The sequence below is a fragment of the Grammomys surdaster genome, unplaced genomic scaffold (genome assembly GCF_004785775.1).
Source record: "Grammomys surdaster isolate TR1022 unplaced genomic scaffold, NIH_TR_1.0 126185, whole genome shotgun sequence".
Taxonomy (NCBI): domain Eukaryota; kingdom Metazoa; phylum Chordata; class Mammalia; order Rodentia; family Muridae; genus Grammomys; species Grammomys surdaster.
The window spans coordinates 260761-283428 of NW_021620991.1; the positions used below are offsets into that span (position 1 = coordinate 260761).

A 22668-nucleotide genomic window follows, 5' to 3' on the forward strand; every position below is an offset into this window, starting at 1 on the left:
CCCACACTCGGGGATCCCGAGGACAGCTGGAGTTCGTACGCCGAAGGTCTGAAAACACCGGACAACCCGCGCCTCCAACAAGTTTGCCCGGCTCTTCGGCACAACAGCCCCAGTAGACTCAGAAACGCGGGGCGGAGTGGCCTGGCTGTCGCTAGGCTATTCAGGTCGCCGCCCGTTGCCGGGCAAAGCCACACCGTGCACGCTCCCATTGGCCGCAGGTGGCCGTGCCCCGCCCGACAGGTAGTTCGTCCTGCACTCTGGTTATTGGGCCGCGGCCGCGCGGCCCCCCGAGGATTGGCCCAGGTGGCGGCCCCGGGGAGCCCTCATTGGCCACAGGTGCCTCTCGCCCCGTGGATTGGCCCTCTCGACGGCCAGGTTCCGCCCCTGCCCAGTGTGCCCCCCGCCCCGCGCACCGCCCAAGTTCCGCGGAGTTGGCGAGGCGGGTGCCGTCGGTCCCGCGCTGCGCGCTCCCTTCCGCGTTCCGCCGTCTGCCCCGCCTGGCAACCTGGCCCTTCTCCGGGGCCGCTAGCCATGGCCGGAGCGCCCTGGAAGCAGCGCTGACGGCGGCTGGCGGAGTGCGCCATGCCCAGCAGGACGGACCCCAAGATGGACCGGAGCGGCGGCCGCGTCCGTCTGAAGGTGCACTACGGCGGGTGAGCGCGCAGCGCCCGACAGCGGGCAAAGCGGGTTGCGCGGCGGCGGAGCTTCGAGGCTGTCGGTGCTGCGCGCGAGGGAGGCAGGGAGGCGACGGCGAGGCGCCCCGGGAGCTGCGGTGGCGCCCTTCAGTGTGGCCCGAGGGAAACCTCGAGGGCGGGGCGCGCTCCGCGTAGCTATTTCTCCCTGGGCGCACACAGCAGGCGGGTGTTGTTGCGCTCTTAGCCGTGGTCTCAGTCAGGGACATTAAGGACAAACTTGCATGGTTTAAAAGTTTTCATCAGATTGTGAAAACTTCTAGTGCATTAAAAAAAAAAAAACAACACCCAAGGTTATTTGAATTGGCCGCGGTTTAAATGTAAGGAAAACCTTTGACCCAGGTAAAGGCACACACAAGAATGCTTGAAGTTGTGGGAACATTAAGAGTACATTTTCGCAGCTTTGGTTTGGGGAACAGAACTTTTTGGAGAGCTCCAGAAAGAATACATACATACAGTCTTGCCCTGTTTTATAGGACAGGAATGATGGACTTTTCCGTCACATTCCTGGAGATGATTTTGGGGGCTGGCCTCGGCCCTTAGCCCTGGATTCCACCTTATTTTCCAGGAGGGAGAGGGTGGAGTGTGTGACGGGGAGGGGGGGTGGCGAATAGTGGCTTGAGCACTTAACAGTGGTCAGTATGGTTTCCCAGGAGCATTGAGTGATGACAGCGGAGTGGTGGTGTCGGTTTTCTGGTGGCTGGTTCACCCAGACTGGGCTGGAGAATCCCATAATCTTGCCTCTGATTGTGTAGACAGAAAGAGGGTAGAGCCTAAGGCTCTGATGGCTTCTTCCTTAGGTGCTGTGTGTCCTAGAACCAACCTGGGTACTCCCAGGTCAAGGGTCGAGGGTCGCTGCTCTTGGGAAGGAGAAAGGGAGTGGAGTGGAATGCTGGTCCTGTGGCTGAACTGGGCTCTCGGCATTCCTAGGAGTTTTACAGAGTGGCCCGTCCCAGCCACAGAGACTGTGGCTGTGGTCCTTTGAAGGTAGTTCCTTGCCTGAGTAGAGGTCTCTCTTTTCAGCCTCGGGGGAACCCTCTCACTATAGCCAACTTCTGGTGGTGCTGGATTTGGAGGCAGGTTTCTAGTAGAACCAGAGAAAGAAAGATTTTAGGGGGTGGGGGTTATGGTAGCAGCCAGCCCCACCCAAAGATCTCAGGTCTGCAGCCTTGCCTCCTTCCTGAAGGGCCCCTGCCAAACGGGAATGCTGTGTCCTCCAGCTTGCAGATTCTGTAGTGAGCCTGTTAAAGCTGGCTCATCTGCCTGGAACCCCCAAGCTTAAACTGATCCACCCTGCAGGATCCACCCTGCCCTTAGGGCGTGTTCAGCCAACACCTTAGGGCCGTGGCTCACCTTGGACAGTTCCCCCTGTCCTGAACTTGTCAATCTTACCCACCCCTCCCTCCCTTTTGCCCCCGGGGAGCACTTTGGTTACTGGCAGTGTAATTCAACCTGTTGACTCCAGTTTCCTCAACTGACAAAAGCGGCGCCCCCTTCCCCTTCCCCTTCCCCTTCCCCTTCCTTCCCTACCTCCCCTCTCCCTTTCTCCAACCCTTCCTGCCTTCTTCCCTTTCTCCCCACTTCTCCACACCCCCGTACCCCTTCTGTACCCCCTCTCCTTTCATCTCCCCCTGGAAGAATCTCCTCCACAGCCTTCCTCCCCACTTACTCTGAAATCTGCCAACTGGGTGCCTCTTCAGAGCTTGAGCCCCGAGCTAGTGATATGAGAAATGTAGGGGTACTCTCTCACCTGTGGAAGTTGTGGATTGGAGATGTTCTGTCTAGGAAGGCAGTGTCTTGGGGCCTCAGGGTTAGACATGCCCTAAGAAAGGTGACAGCCACAGCTGAGAGTCAAAGATACAGCCCTGTCCTTAGACAGTGGTGGCCATTTGCCCTCCAGTTGTTTCTCAGATCCTTTGAGGCTTGAGCGAGGAGTGCTGCCACCAGTGGTCACCTATATTTGAGGAGTGTCAGGCAGCACTGTGTTCTCAGGGGATTACAGGAGAGCTTGACATTCAAAGCTGAGGTGCCTGCTTTTCTGAGACTTCTTCAGACAGCACAGAGGGTGGGTCTTCCCTCCTGCTGAGGCTCTTGTTACAAACTTTCACAACGGAAGACCTGCTGTTGGCCCTTAAAGATGCAAGAGTCAGTCAGAGATGAGTGGTCCATCCAGGCAGGTCTGGCTTCTGTGAGACTCCGTTCCTTAGAGCTGTGGCCGGAGAAGAGCTCTCCAAAGACTGCTTGACTGAGGGGACATGTGACCAGGGTGCAGCATTGTGTGGCACCTCCTGAGGTTCACCTGTCTTCTGGGCACTGGAGGCCATGAGTGGAGGATGGTATCTAAGGGTTCAAAAAGAGATCCATGAAAAGGATGTCAGACCTGATTTCCAGAGTTCCCAGGTGTAAGGCTAGCCAATGCTGAGTATGTTGGGCAGCCTGGGCACTATGTCAAGGTGACCCCAGTTGACGGGCTTGGGGATGGGCGCCTCCTTTGGACATCTCTTTTCCTCAGTTGTTAACTGCCATGATTCTATGGGAGTAGGAGTAGGGTCTGTTGTTTCTGTCACAAGTTGGGGGCCTGGGCAGATGCTGGCTGGCTGGGCTTGGTAGAGAATGGGGCCAGCTGAGGACATCTATCCCTGGCTCTACAGAGTAGGTGACATCCATGGGCTAGTAGATCCCAGAAGTCCTGGCTGGCACGTTGAGGGTTGGGTAGGTTCTGGATCCTTTTGCTCTGAATTTTGTCAGTAGACAGTGTCTTTGTTTATAGACACTTGCGTGACCCAGTTTAGATATCCCAGTGGGGAAGCCAGGGGATCAACAGCAACCCCAGTCTGTATTTCTGTTTCAGAGTTTTTTCAGATTTCTTTTCCTAAGCCTTTATTTCCATGAATGTCAGATGTGAGTTGATTTTTCACTGCAGCTTCAGTGAGGGTGTGGTTCCTGCTTAGTTTCTGTGGAAAAGTGTTGCCACTGCCCTTCCCTATAAGGAATACAGGGGAGCAACACCCCCACTTCTCATTTTCCTCCTCTAGGGCATGTCTGTGAACCATCTCCTACTACATACATCTGGAATGAAAGGATAGGAGGCAGTGGTATTCTGAGATTTGATTTCCCAAGAAATAGGCCTTTTGGAATTATTACTGCTACTCTGGGGTAGAGGTGGGTCAGGTTCTATCAGGATGCCCAAGAACTGCTTTGATTAATTAGTTGTTGGTTTCTCTGGATAACATACCCTGGTTTTCACCTTTTGGGAAAAGACTTTGGTGTTTTACCTTAAATGAAGGTAATGAATGGGTTTGTGTCTGCTTTCTGAGGTTCTCCTTTGCTGCATAGTAGGTGCAGTTGTTTGACCTCCACTAGGGGGCGCCTTCTGTCACTTTGACTAAGTTCTCTGATGTCACGGGGTCATTTTAAAAACTGGTAAATGGTTCTATTTTGTGTTGGGGGGGCTTTCATTGTCTTTTGTGGGGGATATATTTTAGCTCGTTTATCTAATCGTCAACTTGGCCAAGCAACGTTTGGTCACATTCAGATACTATCCTGGTGACAGATATCCCTGTCCTCTTTGTCCCAGGGACATCCTGATTACCAGCGTGGATGCCATGACAACATTCAAGGACCTCTGTGAGGAAGTGCGAGACATGTGTGGCCTGCACCAGCAGCACCCACTTACCCTCAAGTGGGTGGACAGTGAAGGTAGCCTCAGTCTTGGGACGGTCAGTCTGAGCTCTGCTGGGCTTTGGCTCTCCTGGGCTTTGGCTAGGCAGCCTCTCCCATGAGTTGAACAGCTGAACTTGTTAGAACCAACAGTTCCTCAGTAGGGGCTGCTGCAAATGGGCAAATAGGGTACAGACAGGGCAGCACTAAAAGCTGGGCAAAGGGGGTTGTTCCTGCTTCATGGGGACCTATGATCTCAGCTGAGGGGGAAGAAGATTGGTGTATCTCCTGGCTCCCACCTGACTCCTTACCTGACTTTCCTGTGTCCTGGGGTTTAGGAAGGACTAGCTGGCTGGGCAGTGGTGGTGCACGCCTTTAATCCCAGCACTTGGGAGGCAGAGGCAGGTGGATTTCTGAGTTCGATGCCAGCCTGGTCTACAGAATGAGTTCCAGGACAGCCAGAGCTACACAGAGAAACCCTGTCTCAAAAAAAAAACCCCCCCCCCCCCAAAAAAAAAAAAGAAGAAGAAGGACTAGCTGCCTAGAAGAACCGGGAAGCTAAGTCTAGTCCTGAGGCATCTGCTCCCTGCCTTTTGGTTTATCTCCTCTCTCCTTTCTTATCTCTCTCCTTTGTATTTCCTTTTCTCCCTCCTGTCTTTGTTTTTCCCTCCTCCCTTCCTTCTTTTCTCTTCTCCCCCTCCTTTCTGTCCCATCTCTCTTGCTTACTTTCTCTTTCTCCCTCCCTCCCTCCCTCCTTCCTCTTTCTTTACCACATCTAGAACCATCAGAAACTGGGATAGGTTGAGGGATAGTTGGGAGAGACTCCTTTTGCACCACTGACTGCAACTGTCAGTCAGAAACACTGTAGCAGGCAGAGCGTGTAGCACATGGCTTCTCCTGTTTCAGCAGGACTGTTGGCATATGGGGCTGGTTTTGTGCAGCTCTATGTCCATCAAAGCTAGGGAGACCTCCACTTTGGAGGAGGTTCTAGGTCCTATTGCTACCCCTCAAGTTCTCAGAGCTCCCAAGGCTGTGATTGGATATGACTTCTTTCCAGGTTCAACAGGTTCTTACAAGAGGGAAAATCAGCTCATTGCTTTGGATGGCTGTTCTGGAATCTCTGCTGATCATGAGCGATGAGACTTTGCCCACCCAAACTTCTGTCTGTACTGCTGATTGAGCACTGGTACTGAGTAGCTCAGACCTCTTCACCTTCTGTGGCCTCATTGGTACCTCTTGCCTCCGCCCCCAGGTGACCCTTGTACTGTGTCCTCACAGATGGAGCTGGAGGAGGCCTTCCGCCTGGCCTGTCAGGGCAAGGATGAAGTGCTCATCATCCACGGTAAGTGAGCAATCTGGGGCAGGTTCCTCATCTGTCCACTTGGTCTGTGGAGATAAAAGGCTTGTCTTATTTGGCTTATACATCCTGATCACAGTCCATCACTGAGGGAAGCCACGGAAGGAACTCAAGCAGGGCAGGAATCTGGAGGCAAGAGCTGAAGCAGATACCTGCCCAGGGGTGGCACTTCCCAGGGGTGGCACCACCCTGGGTGGACTGGGCCTTTCCACAGCAGTCATTGATGAAGACAGTGTCCCATAGACTTGTGTAAGGGCCAGTCTGATGGAGGCATCTTCTCAATTGAAGTTCCCCTTTCTCAGATAACCCTGGCTTGTGTCCAGTGTACACCAAACAAGAACATAGCCTGAGGGACTCTCCTCAACTACAGGGATCTTCTTCCGACATCTAATGATTGGAAGCCATATGGAGCCTGGCAGTATAAAATCCTATAATGCTCTTATGTGCTTGTAAAAGTAAGTTTATGGGAACGAAGAGATGGCTCAGTGGCTAAGAACACTTGCTTTTGCACAGGACCTGAGATCTGCTCTGAGCACCCATGAGTTGGCTAACAGCTGTCTGTAACTATAGTCCCAGGGGGATCCAATGCCTCTTCTGACCTCTGCAGACCCCTGCATTCATGTGGTATACATACGTACGTTGAATCAGAGACACACACACATAACATGTAAAAATAAAATTTTTAAGAGTAAATTTACTTAATTAGAAATGTGTTGTTCTATTTATTTATTGTATGCATGCACATGCAAGCACATGTGTGTATGTGTGTATATGTGTGCACGCATGCCACCATCCATCAGGCTTTGATGGTAGATGCCTTTACATACTGGCTTTGTGGCACAGGCCTGAAATCCTGTTCCTTGAGAAGTGGTGATAGGAAGACTGAGAAAAATTCAAGAAGAACTCGTGCTGTAGAATCAGTGAAAGCCAGTCCAGACTTTGTTTCAAAGTAAAGAGTAAAAAGAGTAGGGTGCTATGGGTCCTATAGCTCAGCCAAAGAAAGCCTACCTAGCATTCTTAAGGCCCTGGGTTTAATTCTTAGTGCTGCTTTTTAAAATTTAATTTTCAAGATAATGGCTGTCCTTTCTTATTTCTGAGTTATGTTACTAATGAGAACTGCTAGCTTCCCTTGATAGGTCTGCTTTTTTTTCTTTATTAAAGTATTTATTTACATTCTAAAAGTTGCCCCCCATTTCGGGCCCCCACTCCCTGAGTTCTACACATACACACACACACACACACACTCAGACACACACATACACACACACATAGACACACAGCTCTGCTTTCAAAAGCCTTTTTCCCTGGATCCCTACATGGGGTTTGACACGGAGATATGATTGGGCTTTTGAGTTTCTGCTGAGGAATGTCTTCCAGGGTCCTCAACTGGGTGGTGGTACCACACGCCTTTAAAATCCCAGAACTCTGGAGTCAGAGGCAGGTGAATCTCTGAGTTTGAGGCCAACCAAGGCTGTTACACAGAGAAAGCCTGTCTCAAAGAAAAAAGGAGGAAGAGGAAGAGGAGGAGGAAGAGGAGGAAGGGGAGGGAGTGGGAGAGAGAGAAGGAGAGGGAGAAGGAGAAGAACAGAACCTCCTAGGGACTGACTGGGGGGAACAATTTGATCTGACTCAGTGCAGACTTTCCCTGAGACATGGTATTAATGACACATCAACCACTAATTTTATCATTTCCCTTCTTTTTATCCAGTTTTCCCAAGCATCCCAGAACAGCCGGGCATGCCTTGTCCTGGAGAAGACAGTGAGTGTTCAATTAAAAACTTACTTGTTTTACCATTTGTATATGGGTGTTTTGCCTGTATGTATGTCTATGTATCCCATGAGCACATGAGTGCCTGCAGAGGCCAGAAGATGGCATCATATCCCCTGAAACTGGAATTACCGTTATCAGCCGCCAAGTGGGTACTGGGATTCAAACTCAGGTACTCTGCATGAACAGCCAGTGCTCTTAACCACTGAGCTGTCCTTCTAGCCTGGGTGCTCCAGTTTTAAATTTCCTCTTAACATGTGCCATGTGCTACAGGTAGAACTGCTGTTCACTATGCCAGGGCAGTGAGTGGGTTCTGTGTGTGAGGAGGGGGCCTTGGGACCCAGAGTCATTTACACCCGGTGAAGACTCCTAACCTTGACGTGAACAGTGCTGTAACCTCAAGAGTCCTTTTCACTCTGCCTAGCTTTTGCATTGTTCTGTGGCTATGATGTGGCTGACTGGGCCTTTTGGGTGCGGGGGGGGGGGGGGGTGAGGATAGGAGGTGTGGTTGGCTCGGTTCTTAGGTGGCAGAGTAGAAGATCCACAGAGTGTCCTATTTATCCCAGGAGGAAAAAGCTATGCATCTGTAGTACTATGTCTGCCCCAGTGTAGGCCACTCCAGGCCCGGCCTTTCCTCCTGACTTGTGTTGATCCATTCAATGTCCCTCTGGGTCAGTTGGTAGGAGAGGAGGAAATCAGGTCTCAGGAGTGATAGGTTCTGAGGGGAGCTATGCCTTTGCCTCTGATTGTGTCCTGGAGGCCATGCTTAGGTGTTAGGGGGTAGTAAGGCTCCTGGGGGTGTCAACTTTTGGCTTACCTGATTAGTGAAGGAGAAGTACCTGAAGTTGTACAACTTAGTGTGACTAAAGAAGGCAGGTGGTTGGCATATGTGTTTTGACTCCAGTGGGATGGGGAACAGCCCAGGGTCATAGGGTAGGAAGGCCAAGGGAGAATATCAATACAGTGTGTTTGTGCCCATATGGGAGTGTACCTCAAAGAGGCCTGTGACAGACTGTGTGGTGTGGAAGCTGATGTTTCCTCTGGGGTGCCCATGTCCTGTGGAGGGACAGGCATCTGTCATCTTTTATGAGTATGTGAAACAATAAAATAAGGCAGAGGCTGGCAAGATGGCTCAGCTCTTGCCTGATGATGTGAGTTCAATCCCTGGGACCCATGTAAAAGCGGGAGACAGCCAGCTCTATGGTTATATGCACATGTACCTGAACTCACACACACCATATATACATATACATGCTCACACAATAATCATAAAGTTTAAAAAAAGAACAACATAGTTGTTGAAGAGGGAAGATGAGGTGGTTCTTTCACGCCGATGTTCAGTACCCTAGCTTGGTAGCCCCTGGCCTGCTTCCGGTCTCGGGATGGGGTTTGTCGGTTGGTGTCTGCCTGCCACCTGGATGGCCTTTTTTGGCTGTGGTGACAAGATTGGGTTCGTCTACCTCGTATTGGGAGAGTCTCCAGGAAGCTCCTGTGATCGAAGGGCAAAAGGGTAGCTCAAGGTGTTTGTGCTGTGTCTCAGCCCTGCCCCAGGGGTATAGGCCTGCTGGCATCCTGTTTGTGTGTGCATGCTGTAGGGAGGGTACCTTGAGTTGGTGGAGCTGATGCCATACAGTGTTGTCACTAAATGTATAAGAGCCTTGGATCTCTGTTGAAGAGTAGAAGTCGGGTGTGACAGGGTGGGTCCCTACTGCCCCATGGGCATGCCAAGACTGTATCTGAGCCTTAAGGGCTAAGCTGGTGACATGAATAGGCCCTTGGGAAGATTGCTAGGGGGAGGGAGGGATCAGTCTCTGATAGACACTCAGTTTTGTCCAAACGTGCCATAGAACCTTTGCTGAGATCAGAAACTGAGCACCACAGAAGATCAGTGGATGATCGACAGGCCAGGATCTTGCTTATGGACCACCCTGCCCTGGCTGGATGTTGCACTAGGGTATAGAAAGGCTTCTATTCCTTTGGGGCCTGGAATGTGTGACCCTAGCAAAAGGTCCCATAGGATTTGCGTGTTGGCATTCTGTTGCACTTCCCACTTGATCCTTGTACCCATCTCTGGCGCAGGAAACCCCTGTTCTAGTTGTCCAGGGGAACTGTGTGACTTTGTTGCCTGAAAGATATTTGTGTTTATAGTTTTGCTAAGGGTCAGCGAGGAGGGTCAGCCTGGTGGGATGTAAATGACAAGGGTGAACATCTTTGAGCTTTACTAGGACAAGGTAAGATAGACAATGGACACATGAGTAGACCATAGACAAAGGTGGATACAATTTTGCAAACTTTGCCAGACCTGGCTGACATGGAGCAAGGGAGTGTCTGAGAGTGTCACATTGTATCTCAGCTCATCACCTTTCAACCCTCTGAGCTCCTGGTGCTATTAAAACTCTAACCTGCTTCTAAGCTAACTATCTTAATTGTAAAGTGCTTAGTTAAATTTTACCACTTGGAAGCATACAGCATTAGAGCAGTACCCACTGCTCAGCTGCCACCACCTCTACCCCATCCCATACTTCAGCAGCCACCCAGTGCCCTAGCTTGGCAGTCCCCCACCCCCCCTCCAACCCCCCCAGGCCTTCCCTTCTGCCTTCATTCTGTCTGGGTGTGTCTTACTTAGTTAGGGTTTTACTGCGGTGAACAGACACCATGACCAATGCAAGTCTTATGAAGGACAACATTTAATTGGGGCTGGTTTACAGGTTCAGAGGTTCAGTCCATTATCATCAAGGTGGGAGCATGGCACCCTCCAGGCAGGCGTGGTGCAGTAGGAGCTGAGAGTTCTACATCTGAAAGCTGCTAGCAGAATATTCACTTCCAGGTAGCTAGGACTAGGGTATTAAAGCCCACACCCACAGTAACACACCTACTCCAACAAGGCCACACCTCCTAACAATGCCACTCCCTGGCCTAAGCATATACAAACCTTCATATAGGGGTTTGTCTGTTCTGGCTATCCCTTGTGAAGAAATATGTTTCCTGTCCTTAAGCTCAGCTTGTTTTTCTTAGTGTCACCCTGAGGTTCTTCAGTGTTATAACTCATCAGCACTTCACTCCTTTTCTGTTTTGTTTTGGGTTTCTCTGTGTGGCCCTGGCTGTCTTGGAACTCACTCTGTACACCAGGCTGACCTCAAGCTCAGAGATCTGCCTGCCTCTGCCTCTCAAGTGCTGGGATTAAAAGCGTGTACCACCACTGCCTGGCTCCTTTTGTTTTTTTTAATTTTTAAATTTCTGGGAGAATATACACAATTAAGTTTTTATTTATGCAAGTACATTGTAGCTGTGTCCAGACACACCAGAAGAGGGCACTTATTACAGCTGTTTGTGAGCCACCATGTGGTTGCTGGAGACTGAGCTCAGGACCTTTGGAAGAGCAGTTAGTGCTCTTAACCACTGAGCCATCTCTCCAGCCCCATAATTAAGTTTTTAATTATTTTTTCTTTTTCTTATTTTCTTTTTTCCCTTTCTTTTCCCCCTTGAGATGGGGATTTCAGTGTTACCCAGGCTGCCCTTGAACTCTTAGATCCAAGCAGTGCTCCTGTCCCAGCACCTGGAATAGCTAGGACTTCAGCATCCTTTGCCTGCCTGTGTTTGAATTAAGCTGGTTTTGTTTTAAGGCTTTATTTATTTTTATTTTATGTGCATTGGTGTTTTGCATGTTTTGTTTCTGTCAGAGGGAGTCAGAGCCCCTAGAACTGGAGTTAGGGACAGTCACTAGGGAGCTGCCATGTGGGTAGTGGGAATAGAACCCAGGTCCTCTCGAAGAACAGCCAATGGTTTTAACTGTTGATCCATCTCTCCAGCCCCTGAATTGTGCTGTTTTTTTTTTGTTGAGAGTTAGGGACTGTTTGTATACTCTACATCTTAGTCTCTGCTCAGTGATGGGTTACAAATACTTTCTTTTCCTGTGTGTTGATTTGTTGTTGTTGTTGTTGAAAGACCCTTTTGACATTCATAGTGTTAAAGTGTTTAAGTTGTTTGTTTTTCTCTTTTGTTGCCTCTGTCTTTGATGTCACATCTGAAGGGTTGTTGCCAAGTACCATGAATTTGCTTGAATTTTCTTCTACAGTTTTATAGTTTGAACCTTAATTGTGTTTTTGTATGCATGTGTCTTGTGCGGCAATGGAATCATGGACCTATAACATGATAGGTAAGAACTTTACTGCCAAGCCACACTCAGCCTTAGAGTTTTGTGGATTCTATTTCATATTTGGGTCATTGATCCATTTTAGGTTAGGTCTTGTTCTTTTTTTTTTTTCTTTTTTTTTTCTTTTCTTTCTCCCTCCCTCCCTCCCTCTCTCCCTCCCTCCCTCCCTCCCTCCCTCCCTCCCTCTCTCTCTCTCTCTCTCTCTCTCTCTCTCTCTCTTTCTCTCTTTCTCTCTCTCTCTCTCTCTCTTTTTACTTGAGACAGGTTTCCCTGTGTAACAGAGCCCTGACTGTCCTGGAACTTGATCTGTAGACTAGGCTGGCCTTGAACTCAGAGATCCACCTGCTTCTGCCTCTTGAGTGCTGGGATTAAAGGCTTATACCAACTTGCCCAGTTTAGCTCTTGTATTTTATGTCTGGTAAGAATTCTAACTTTTTCTTGTACTATTTGTTGAAAAGATTCTCCTTTTCCTGATGAGGGTCTTGGCACCCATGTTAACCATGTTCATGTATATACAAGGATTTGTTTCCAGGTTCTCTGTTTGTCATGGTTTGCATATGAATGCCAACCATAGGCTCACATGTTCGTAGATTTGGTCCAGAGCTGGTGGTGCTGTTCAGAGGTTTGAAACTTTTGGACACTGGACTTCAAAGGCTTAAATGGTGGAGCTAGAGGTTATAGCTCACAAGTGTTAGTGTGAGCTCTCTGCTCCAAGATGTGAGGAAGTTGTCAAACGCCCCCGCTACCACACTGGTCTCTGCTTTGTCAAACCGTGAGGCAAGGCACATCTCCCTTTAGTGGCTTTTTATCAGGAAAGTGATGGCCATATTATTCCATTGGTTTGAGCGTAAAGTGACTGACAAAGTTATTGTAACTTTGCTGTTTTTTTTGTTCTTTTGAGACAAAGTCTCATATACCCCAATCTGGCCTCAAACTTGCCATGTAGCTAAGGATAACCTTGAAACCTGATCTTTCTGCCTCTGGGATTATAGGTATGTGCCTAGATTTTCAGTAAGTTTTAAAGGCAAGAAGTGTAGGGTGCTGGGTATATAGTTTGGTGGTAGAATACTTCTCTGGGATGTATAATGGCCTAAATTCAGTCACCAGGTAAAACAGACAAGACAGACAGACAGACAGACAGACAGACACACACACACACACACACACACACACACACACACACACACAGAGTAAGTCCCCAGGCTCTCTGCTTAGTCAGAATTGTTTTGAATTCTGAGAACTTTAATATTCTATTTTTTTTTTAAATTTTAGAATGGGATTTCTATTTAAAAAAAAAAAACTTAAAAAAATATGTACTATTTTTCTGTGCTAGGGAACAAATGTAGGTTCCAAAGAATTCTAGGCACGTACCCTACCACAGAGCTTCACGTCTCTCAGTCCTGGGTTTCCACTTATTTATGTTTTTTTTTTTTTTTTTTTTTTGGTTTTTTGAGACAGGGTTTCTCTGTGTAGCCCTGGCTGTCCTGGAACTCACTCTGTAGACGAGGCTGGCCTCGAACTCAGAAATCCGCATGCCTGTGCCTCCCAAGTGCTGGGATTAAAGGCGTGTGCCACCACCACCTGGCTATTTATGTATTTTTAAAACTTCCTTTAGAAGTGTTTTTTTTCTCAGTTTTCCTTTTACAGGATTGGTTTGGATTGTTACAGTTTGTTTGTTTGTTTGTTTGTTTTATGGTGCTGGGATTTGAACGAAGGGCCTTCCACAGTAAACTCTTGGTGGCAAACAGCCTGTGTATGATACCACAATCAGAACTGGCAGAGAACTAAAAGACTTTGCTTGCTGATGATACTCAGAAACTTGACAACTTGCTAGGGGAAGGTCAACCCCTTGAACTACCAAGCAGTGTCTTCATACAAGCCGTTCACCTCCTTGTTTAATTCTTAAACCTTTGTTTCTTCTTTTTGATAATGTTATAAATGGAACTTTTTTTTCCATTTCCTTTTAGGATTGTTCATTGTACAGTGTTTTGTTTTGTTTCAAAGTAGCAAACTTTATTCAGAGTGAGAGGCTAGTACAGAGTATGTCATGGACAGCAGGTCTATTCTTGTCTGGTCCGTTTCTGTCAATTCAAGAGCCATAGTCGTCTGGGAAGAGGGAACCTCAACCGAGAAAATGCCTCCACCACACTGGCCCATAGGCAAGTCTGTGAACTAACTGTTTCTTGACCAGTGATCAATGTGGCAGGGCCCAGCCCACTGTGGACAGTTCCGTCCCTGGACGGATGGGTGGTCCTGGGTTGTATAAGGAGGGCTAAGTAGAGAGCAAGCCAACACATAGCAGTGCTCTGTGGTTCTGCTTCCAGGTTCCTGCCGTAGTTTCCCTAGTTTATAGGTTGTGACTTATCAATGAAATAAACCCTTTCCTTCCCAAGGTGCTCTTTGGCAGCAGTGGAGAGCAAACCAAGACAAGTGATTTGTGCGTGCTCACTTTATAGCTTTCGACTTTACTGAAATTAGTTCAGTAATATTGTAGTAATAGTGAAGTTATCAGTTCTGACAACTTCGGTGGCAGTTCATATACATAAGGTCATATCATCTGCAGGTAGCAATGACTCTTGTTCCTTTCCAGTGTGGGGACCTTGAGGCTGTCTCGTTTGATTGTTCTGGCTACAACTTCACTGTTTAATTGTGGTGGTAACAAGCGTCTGTCTGTCTTTGCCCTGGTCTTAAAGGGAAAGAACATGGTGTTGTTGTTGTTGTTGTTTTATTGTTAAGTGTGTTAACTGTTTTTTTTTTTTTAACTTTTGGCTTTAGAATGTTGATCCAGCTTCTCTCTCTTCCTAGATGGTTGACCATTCCTATCATGAAAGATATTGGATTTTGTCAATGAGTTGTTCTGTGCCTATTGAGATGATCATGTTTTGTTTTGTTTTTTTTTTAAACTCCTGTTAATGTGTATATTACACCGACCAATTTTCTTTATTTTTATTCACATGGGAGTATGGGGACAGGAGTATTGATACCTGTGGAGGCCAGAGAAGGCATCAGATCCCCTGGAGCTGTAGTTAAGTGAAGTTGTCAGCCATCTTATATGAGTGGGTGACTTGGAACTAAACCTGGGTCCTCTGGAAGAGCAGAAAGTTCTCTTAACCACCGAGCCATGTCTCCAGGGATAAACTAACCAATTTTCTACTTTGAATTTTCCTTGGATCCTGTGATTAAATTCCACTTGATCATGATGTATAATGTCTTTTAATAGGTTGATAAATTGGTTTGCTAGTGTTTTATTGTTTTTTCTCTCTCTCTCTTTAATTTTTTAATGAACATTGATCCTGGTTATGAGATTCAAGGCCCACTTAGATAATACAAGGACATCCATCGTGGACTTCCGGACTTAGCCACATCTACAAATTAGATGTTTTGTTTTGTTTGTTTTTGTGTTGTTGTTAGTTGTTTTTTCCAAGACAGAGTCTCTCTGTGTAGCCTTAAGGGCTGTCCTGGAACTCACCCTTGTAGACCAGGCTGGCCTTGAACCACCATAGAGATCCACCTGCCTCTGCCTCCCCAGTGCAGGAATTAAAGGCATCTGTGCCACCACCGTGCTAGCAGGTTTTAGGGAAAAGATGTGGGCACATCTCAGTGGACAGACATCACTGTTTAGATGCCCTCAGTTGGTGGCTGCCCTGACTTTCATTTGCCCTCTGTCCCTTGTAGATTGGTAGATCTGGTTTGACTTCTTCCTCTAACCACTTTGTGGGTAGCCTTATACTGTTGTGCTGGGGCCTGTGTGGGACTGGGGTGGCTGCGGGGCACCAGGTGGGGGTTGGGTCCCTGGGGATTCTGAAGCATATGTCACATTCACGCAAGCCAGGAAAGACTTCCAGGTCTGTCTCTTGTTTCAGTTCAGGGGGCCTGTTCGTTTCTTACACCCACTGCCCTACCAACCTGCCAAGCCAATGTGCTTGCTACCCAAGTTGTTCTTGTTAAAGATGTTGTGAGCTTCCTGGAGCTGTCAGACAGTGTCCCAGATGTGGGCAGAAGAGGCCTTGTCAGGGGTGTGGTCACCAGAGGAAGCTGAGGTGATCATCTATTCAGAAAATAGTCTGAAGTACCTTGGGACCGGATGTGTGTAACCCAAAGGTGCTGGGAAAAGGCCGAAGGAGTGTCTCATAGGAGGGCAGAGGCCTGGTCTTCAAAAGGCTTGGTTTCTGTTCCTAGTGTTTGGAGAGAGGGGGAAAAATGGAGTGTAATATCCATGTGGCTACTGTCTTATAGGCCACCATATCTGCAGCATGACTTTGGGCAGGTAGGTGAAGTGTGTGATGCCTGTTTCTCCCTCTGTAAATCAGGACTATGAGGCTAATGGCGTTTAGAAGGGTACATGCCTAAAATTCCAGCACTTGGGAGGTAGAGGACAGGAGAATCAGAAGTTCAGTATTATCTTTGATGACATAATGAGTTAGGCCTGCAGTGACTAGTCACCTTGAGACTCAGAAAAACAAAACAAATAGCCATAAAGACAAAGAAGGGGTCACTGGAACTTGGGCAGGGAAGCCAACTCTCTGATAGTCCCTGTACTTACCAGCTGGTGATCAGGTACAAATGGGAGTTTCCCTACCAAGTGCCTCTAAAGCTTTGGGTCATCTTCTCCTGTAACTCTGGAATTCTGGAATTCTGGTTTCTAAAAAACAAACAAACAAATCCACCAGAAATATTGTAAGAACATGTTTTCATTTTAACCCCAGGTGTGGGAATATGGGGTTGCTTCTGACTGGGAGCAGCCGACTATTATTTGCCTCATGCTCTAGCAGAAGCATGGTTTTGCCAGCTGCAGATAGTTTCTGCAGTTGCATGACATTCAGAATTCTGGGAGCTTTTCAGAGGGTATATAAACGCTAGAGCCCCGAGAGGCAGGGTTGTTTGTGTTTGTTAGTAGTTGTGCTCAAGAAGAAACAAGAAGAAATTAAAGGATCTCTCTCCCTTCTCTCCTCTTTTCTCTCCTATCCAGTGATGGGAGGTGAAACAGGGCAAAGGTGGGTGGTTCAAGGTTGGGGGAAAAGAAGAATCCACGAAGTAGCTAGGCCTGCCACAAAGTAGCTAAATCCAGCTACACTATCCTTGTCCTGGAGATTGGGAGGAAGTGAGCCAGGCTTTGGGTGAATAGGAGTTGTGGATCACCAGGTGGTTGGCAGGGAGACTGAGGTAGAGTTTGGTGGATTATCTGTGAGCAAACTGAAGAATCTTTTCCCACTTCCTGAGAGACTCTAGTATTTCTAGGTAGGCCCATTGTTTTGTTAAAGATCTACTTTCATTCAGACTTGTCTCAGATTGTTTGCAACAAATTGGGAAAGCTACTTTTGCACCTAAAATAGGCTCCTAACAAAATTAGCAATCAGCCAGTTCAGTCCACATTTTCTAGAGGTTTTGCAAAACTGGATATTTTGGGCTGGACTGGAAGAAAGAAATTGGCCAGACAGTGTTTGTGGTGTGCTGCTAATTTTTACATCGGGCACATTTTCTTGTTGAAGTTCGTCACAGAGATCATGGTTCAGTTATTGTATTATTTTATAATCTCAGTCAAGGGCTTGCAAACTTCCTAGTATAGGACCAGGAACTAAATATTTTTGGGCTTTGTGGGCTATACTACAGTATATCTTAAACAACAGTTCCTATTACTGCACTGTACATCAGTGAAGATGCCAATAAAACTTTTGCATACACTGAAATTTGTGTTTCAGATATGTTTATGCTTTTCAAAATATTATTTTATCTCATTTCAGCAGTTAAAAGTGTTAAGATTTTTTTTGAATGCCAGAAATTGTATCCACTGCTTTGTACATACTAGGCAAGTGTTCTACTATTGAACTATACCCATGGCCCTTGGTTTTTAGAGACAAGGTCTCACTTTGTACCTCTGGCAATCTTCCTGCCTCTGCCTCCCAAGTGCTTGGATTGATTGAAGGCATGTCCACACTGCCGCCTTCTCAAGAGTCATTCTTGAGTCTTGCTTGGCTAGAGTACTGGGTGGCAAAAGAGGGGTTTTCCAAGTGCCATGTCTAAATTCCCCATTTTCTGAAGTGCCGTGCACAGAGCTGATCAGCCACCAAAAGAGGGAAGTTTTGTCCTGGGAGAAATGGCTTCCCTCTGTTCATCGCTGGACTGAAGGGGCCGTGATTTGAACCCAGAGCTTAGGCAAACAAGCACAGATCTGAGTCGATGTCACTGTGGTGCAAGTGTGGCTTGGCCAGCAGGTCCTCAGTGGACTCCACACCATGTACCAGTGAGAGGAGGTGTGAGGATCAAGCAGTCACTATCTCCCAGTTTGTCTAGGACACCAGGTGGGCTGCATCCTGGCAAGACACAGCATTGTATATTAAGGCCCACCTCCTACCTTGGCTTGCATATGCGTGGTACCAAGCTGGCAAGAGTTACTCAGTTCTCTGGGGACTTAAATCCTCCTGGTTTTACTTTGTCCGTTACCCGATGTCACCCTTCACGAGGTGAGGGCTGTGTAGTGGATGCACTTAAAATTTGCAAAGGCCATTTGACCCAGGGTTTGATCTGCATCGAGTGGGCCATATCCTCTCATTCTGGGCACAGGCTAGCCCTGGAGTGTTCACAGTCTCTTGGTGCTTTTGTGTGGAGCTCATATCGTAGACTATTGCCATGCCTGGAGTTGCTGCACCCAGAATCCCAGCCTGGGGCTGATGGGAAGGACCCTAGCCACCTGGGGTGTTTCCCAGATGAGGTATTTTAAAGACTGCTGAGTATGAGCCCTCCGTGGCTGGGCCCTGGCCAGCCCTCATCCTGTCCAGCAGTCTCAGCACAGAGACGCTTGTTTTCGTGTGACGTCAGCTCCTCCGTATCCATGCCGTGTTTTAGCGTGTGCCTCAGCTGCCGGCTGTAGCTTCCCAGGGGAGCCGGGTACCACCCGGGCCTGGAGACATGAGGAGGCAGAGATGTGAGAGGCGGGGAGCAGGACAGCCAGCCTTCTATTAGATGTCTGCTCCTCCAGCCCGTAGCCCACCCTGCCTATTGTCGATCTGGAGACCCACCCTGCCCATTGTCGGTCTGGAGGCCAGGGGACGCAGCATCGGCTCCTTAAAGGGACGGAAGATGCCTCCTTGCACGCCCACCTTCGGTAGAGCATAAAGAATCCTGTGCTGAGGAGGCAGCAGAGAAAGCCGGTGAGTAAGGCAGGACTCTCCTGTGGGTTTTCCACCAGGCCTGAGGTGGTGGTGTTGCAGGCCTCTCGAATGCAGCGGCCCAGGGTGCAGAGCACAAGTCAGTGCTTTGGGTCTCATCTTGGCTCTGTCACAGGCTGCGTGTTACACAGATGTTCCAGCCCGGACCCGACTAGGGCAGGGGATGCTGCCGCAGCATCTCGCATTGATGTCGGAGGAGAGCACACCGAGAGGCTGTTGTTTTCCCCGGTGACAGATTTCAAGAAAAATAAGCCATAGCACAGCATGCTGAGCTGCCTGTGCAGCTGACTCGAATGTGAGGGAAGGGGATGTGCTGGAGGCCTGGGGTGGGGAGCTGCTGCAGAGGCCGGTGAGTCTCTTTCCTCATTTAGCCTAGCCCCGGGGAGCCTCGGCAACCCGGGTGACTGGGCTTTTACAGTCGTGAGTCTGTGTCTCGGTCAGAGCAAACATGCTTGTCTCTTTTACTCTGCGTTGCCGCAAGTGGATGGATCAATGGAACAGCGATGAGGTCCGGCAGGGCTCCCGCCCAGCACTCCAAACAGCCAGCACCTGTTTCCATAAACAAGCACATCTCCGGCTTGTAGTCTGACAAGGGCGAGCCTACCCTGCCTTTCCGAGCCTTGCCTTTGCACTGGCAACAGCCTCGTGTTGGAGTCTGGGTGGCACGAAAAGCTCTGACGTGCACGGCGTGCTCCGCCAGGGTCCTTGGATGTCGGCAGGCAGTGCGGCCTTGGCGCCCAGTTCTCTGTCCTGACATGGTTGGAGGTAGATCTAGAAGGGTCTGAGGGCTGTACAGGATTGAGGGTGAGGGGCATGCATGGGGACGGGAGATGCTTTTCTGACGACCATCTTGCAAGGCTTTTTTTTTTTTTTTTTTAACAACAAAAACAACTACCAGCTTCCTCTTCCAAGCTGTTGGGGGGCCTTGGAGCCTGGAGAACCAGGTTGCCCAAAGGTAGCTCTCCCTTATTTGGAAGGTGCAGGTGCTGGTAAAGACACCCCCTCCCGGGAAGGGGGTGCGGTATAGAGTGTCCTTCCCCCAGGAACGGGGTGCTGTTTGCAGCCAGAATGGGTCTCAAGGGTGGGTTGTTTGCTTTGGGTCCTTGAATTATGACAAGTGGCCTGTGGATGGGTGCAGGATCAGCTAGCAGGGGTGTTTGCTTGCATGAGCGCCTGCTAGGGAGGAGAAATGAGCTGTGTCATAGTTTCTCTGGGATGTATAGGTGTCGTGGCCTCTTTCCATTTGTGAGAGACTGCTTGCTTACAATGCACAGCTAACTTGAACCCTTAGAAAGTGGACGTGCAGTCAGGGTCTCCTGAACTGGTACTGGGTCTTGAGATCTTCCCGGTGGGACAAACCCAGGGTCAGTGGACAGCTTGCAGGAGCCAACAGGCCCTCCCCACGAAGCAGCCATCCCTTGTAGCTGCTGGCAGAACACAGAATGGGTCTTGGCTGCTGCATGTTACCTGTTTTTGTGTCTTGGCCAAGTCTACATAGAGACCTCCTTCTTGTCTAAGCTGAATCAGCTTCCAGTGGGCTCCTTCTCCCGCGTCTTTGTAAAGTTCAGAGGCACCAGTAATTATGTAAGGAGTTAGCTGTGAGCTCTGTTCTTGCCTCCCAGACTTTGCTCCTAGCCTCAGGCTGCTGCCTTGCAGTACTTTGCTGGGCTTGCCTGCCTGTCATTCCTCGCTCTGTCAGATCATGTAGGTCCGAGCATCCAGGTTCCCTAGAGCCCCTAACAGTTCATGCCAGGAGCTTCAGGTAGGTTCCCCAGTGGTCCACACCTCCAGCTAGGATGCAGGAACCATTAGAGTTGGCTGTGGGGCCAATGAATGTTCTTGGAAGTTTTCCCATATATGTTGTCTGATCTCTGATACTGTCTATATCGTGTTCTGGTCACCGTAAATGAGCCAAGGTCTGACCATCAGGAGAACTGTCCAGGGGGTTGTGCTTCAAACTGCTGAGAGTCTTAACACAGAATGGCTGTTTCCTTTGCTGATCTGGATCAGTTGTGAGGTTGTACTGGGCAAAGACCGTCTGGGTGAGGGGCACACCTCTGAGTGGGCTGTTTTCTGAGGGGACACCTGAAGAACCCAGAGTATTTCATTTTTGAACTTGTCCCTTGGTGCTCCTAGACCCTGACGGTTCTACATCATCCTGTTCACTTCCTCCTGCTATCTGTGGCCACAGGGCCTTTGCTTATACTGTGTCCTCCCTCATTGGCAGGGTAAATGGTGCTATGGCCATAGTTCCCACAAATATACTTCCTAAGATGGTCCAGGCACCCCAGGAGCCCAGCTCTCAGCTAAGGGGTCAAGCAGGGAGCAGGCTCAGTGTGCATTGCTTTGTGTGTTGAGAAGGTTCAGAAAAGCCTTTTCAAAAGTGGGCTGTCTCAGTCTGCCACTTATTCAGTTCAGATCCAGAGACAGCTCGGCATCCCCCTGCCCCAGTGTGTTTGGACACCGTGGTTTATTTTTAGGACTATCCTAAATATGTGGAGTAGGGCACCTCATTATGACAAGCTGCCTCCCTGTTTCTGTCTCTGAGACCTCTGTGCAGAGTCTACCAGATCCCAGCCCCTCAGGTAGCCACGGAGCAGAGAGACAGGTGTGTGGCAGTGGGAGACGGTCTCCACTGCAACAGGAGACCGTGTCTGTTGCCACACTGTGACGAGAGGCTGCCTCAGTTTCCATTTGGTTCTTGGGGTTTGATTTTGTTTTTATTTTACAGGGTGGGCGTTTGACTGGGACCGATCCCTGTGTGTGTGTGTGTGTGTCTGTGGAGATCAGAGGCAACATCAGTGTCTTCACTTTTCACCTCATCTTTTGAGAGGCCTCTTGCCCACCATAGGCTGGCTGGCCAGAGCGAACTAGGGGCCTGCCCGCCTTCTGCCTCCTGAGCACCAGGCTCATCCCAGACCTGGCTTTTTATGTGGGTGCTGGGAATCCAAGATCGTGTTTCCACGGCAAGTCCTTAACTGAGTCATCTCCTTTTAAAATGTCTCTTTTGTTGGAGGTTCTAAAAAGTCTGGTTTCCAATAAGACAGAGCCACTGAATGTTAGCAAGCAAGGAAGGATCTGTACAAACTGCAGCGCCTACCTCTAGCTGTCCCGGTCAGTGGCCCTGGACTGCTGCCTCTATTTACTTTGCAGTGAAATGGGAGTGTGATGAGCAGAGCCTGTGTCTTGTCCTGGTCAGGGAGCTGCTCTGCCAAATGTTCATTTGTAAACTCACCAGTGTGTAGTATTATTTTGTTTAGTTTAGGTTTTTTGATTTTTTTTAAAAGAAAGAATCTCACTGTGTAGTTCTGGACTATCTACTCAGTATGTAGACCAGGTCTCAAACTCAGTCCTGCCTTCTGAATGTTGGGATTAAAGATCTGTATTACCACGCCTAGCTATAGCTAAATGTTTATATTGAGTTTTGCATATTTCTGTTTTACTGTGCAGCTAGAAAGGGACTGGACCCCATGTCTCTCAGCCTAGCGTCAACCTCAACCCTTATTTCTTCTTGGGGTCATTTTTACCATGGCAGTTTCTTTTTGACATTTATCTCCAAGTGTCTGTGTAACCCATCTGTGCAGTTATTTACACAGACTTTTAAATCTAAGCTGGTTCTCATTTGTCGCCCTTCTCTGGACCTGTCAGTTCAGCTCCCCTGTCCCTGTCCTCCCAACACGGTTGGGGTTTTTTTGGTTTGTTTGTCTGTTTTTAAAGATCTCTGTGTGTGTGTGTGTGTGTGTGTGTGTGTGTGTGTGTGTGTGTGTTTGTGTGTGTGTATTTGCCTGCAGACATGTATGCGCCCTGTGTAGATGCAGTTCCCAAGGAGGTCAGAAGGGGGCATCAGATCCCCCGAGATTACAGTTAAAGAC

General features: G+C 48.7%; 1 protein-coding gene across 1 annotated transcript in view; it reads left to right on the forward strand.

Moving 5' to 3' along the window:
- Positions 1-365: 365 nt before the first annotated feature.
- Prkcz (protein kinase C zeta) overlaps positions 366-22668 on the forward strand; it is a 105971-nt gene continuing 83668 nt past the window's right edge. The window contains exons 1-4 of the mRNA XM_028757821.1: positions 366-653; positions 4270-4391; positions 5605-5694; positions 7418-7468. Of these exons, the coding sequence (XP_028613654.1) occupies positions 583-653; positions 4270-4391; positions 5605-5694; positions 7418-7468 (334 nt within the window). The 5' untranslated portion in view covers positions 366-582. The remainder of the gene's footprint in view (positions 654-4269; positions 4392-5604; positions 5695-7417; positions 7469-22668) is intronic.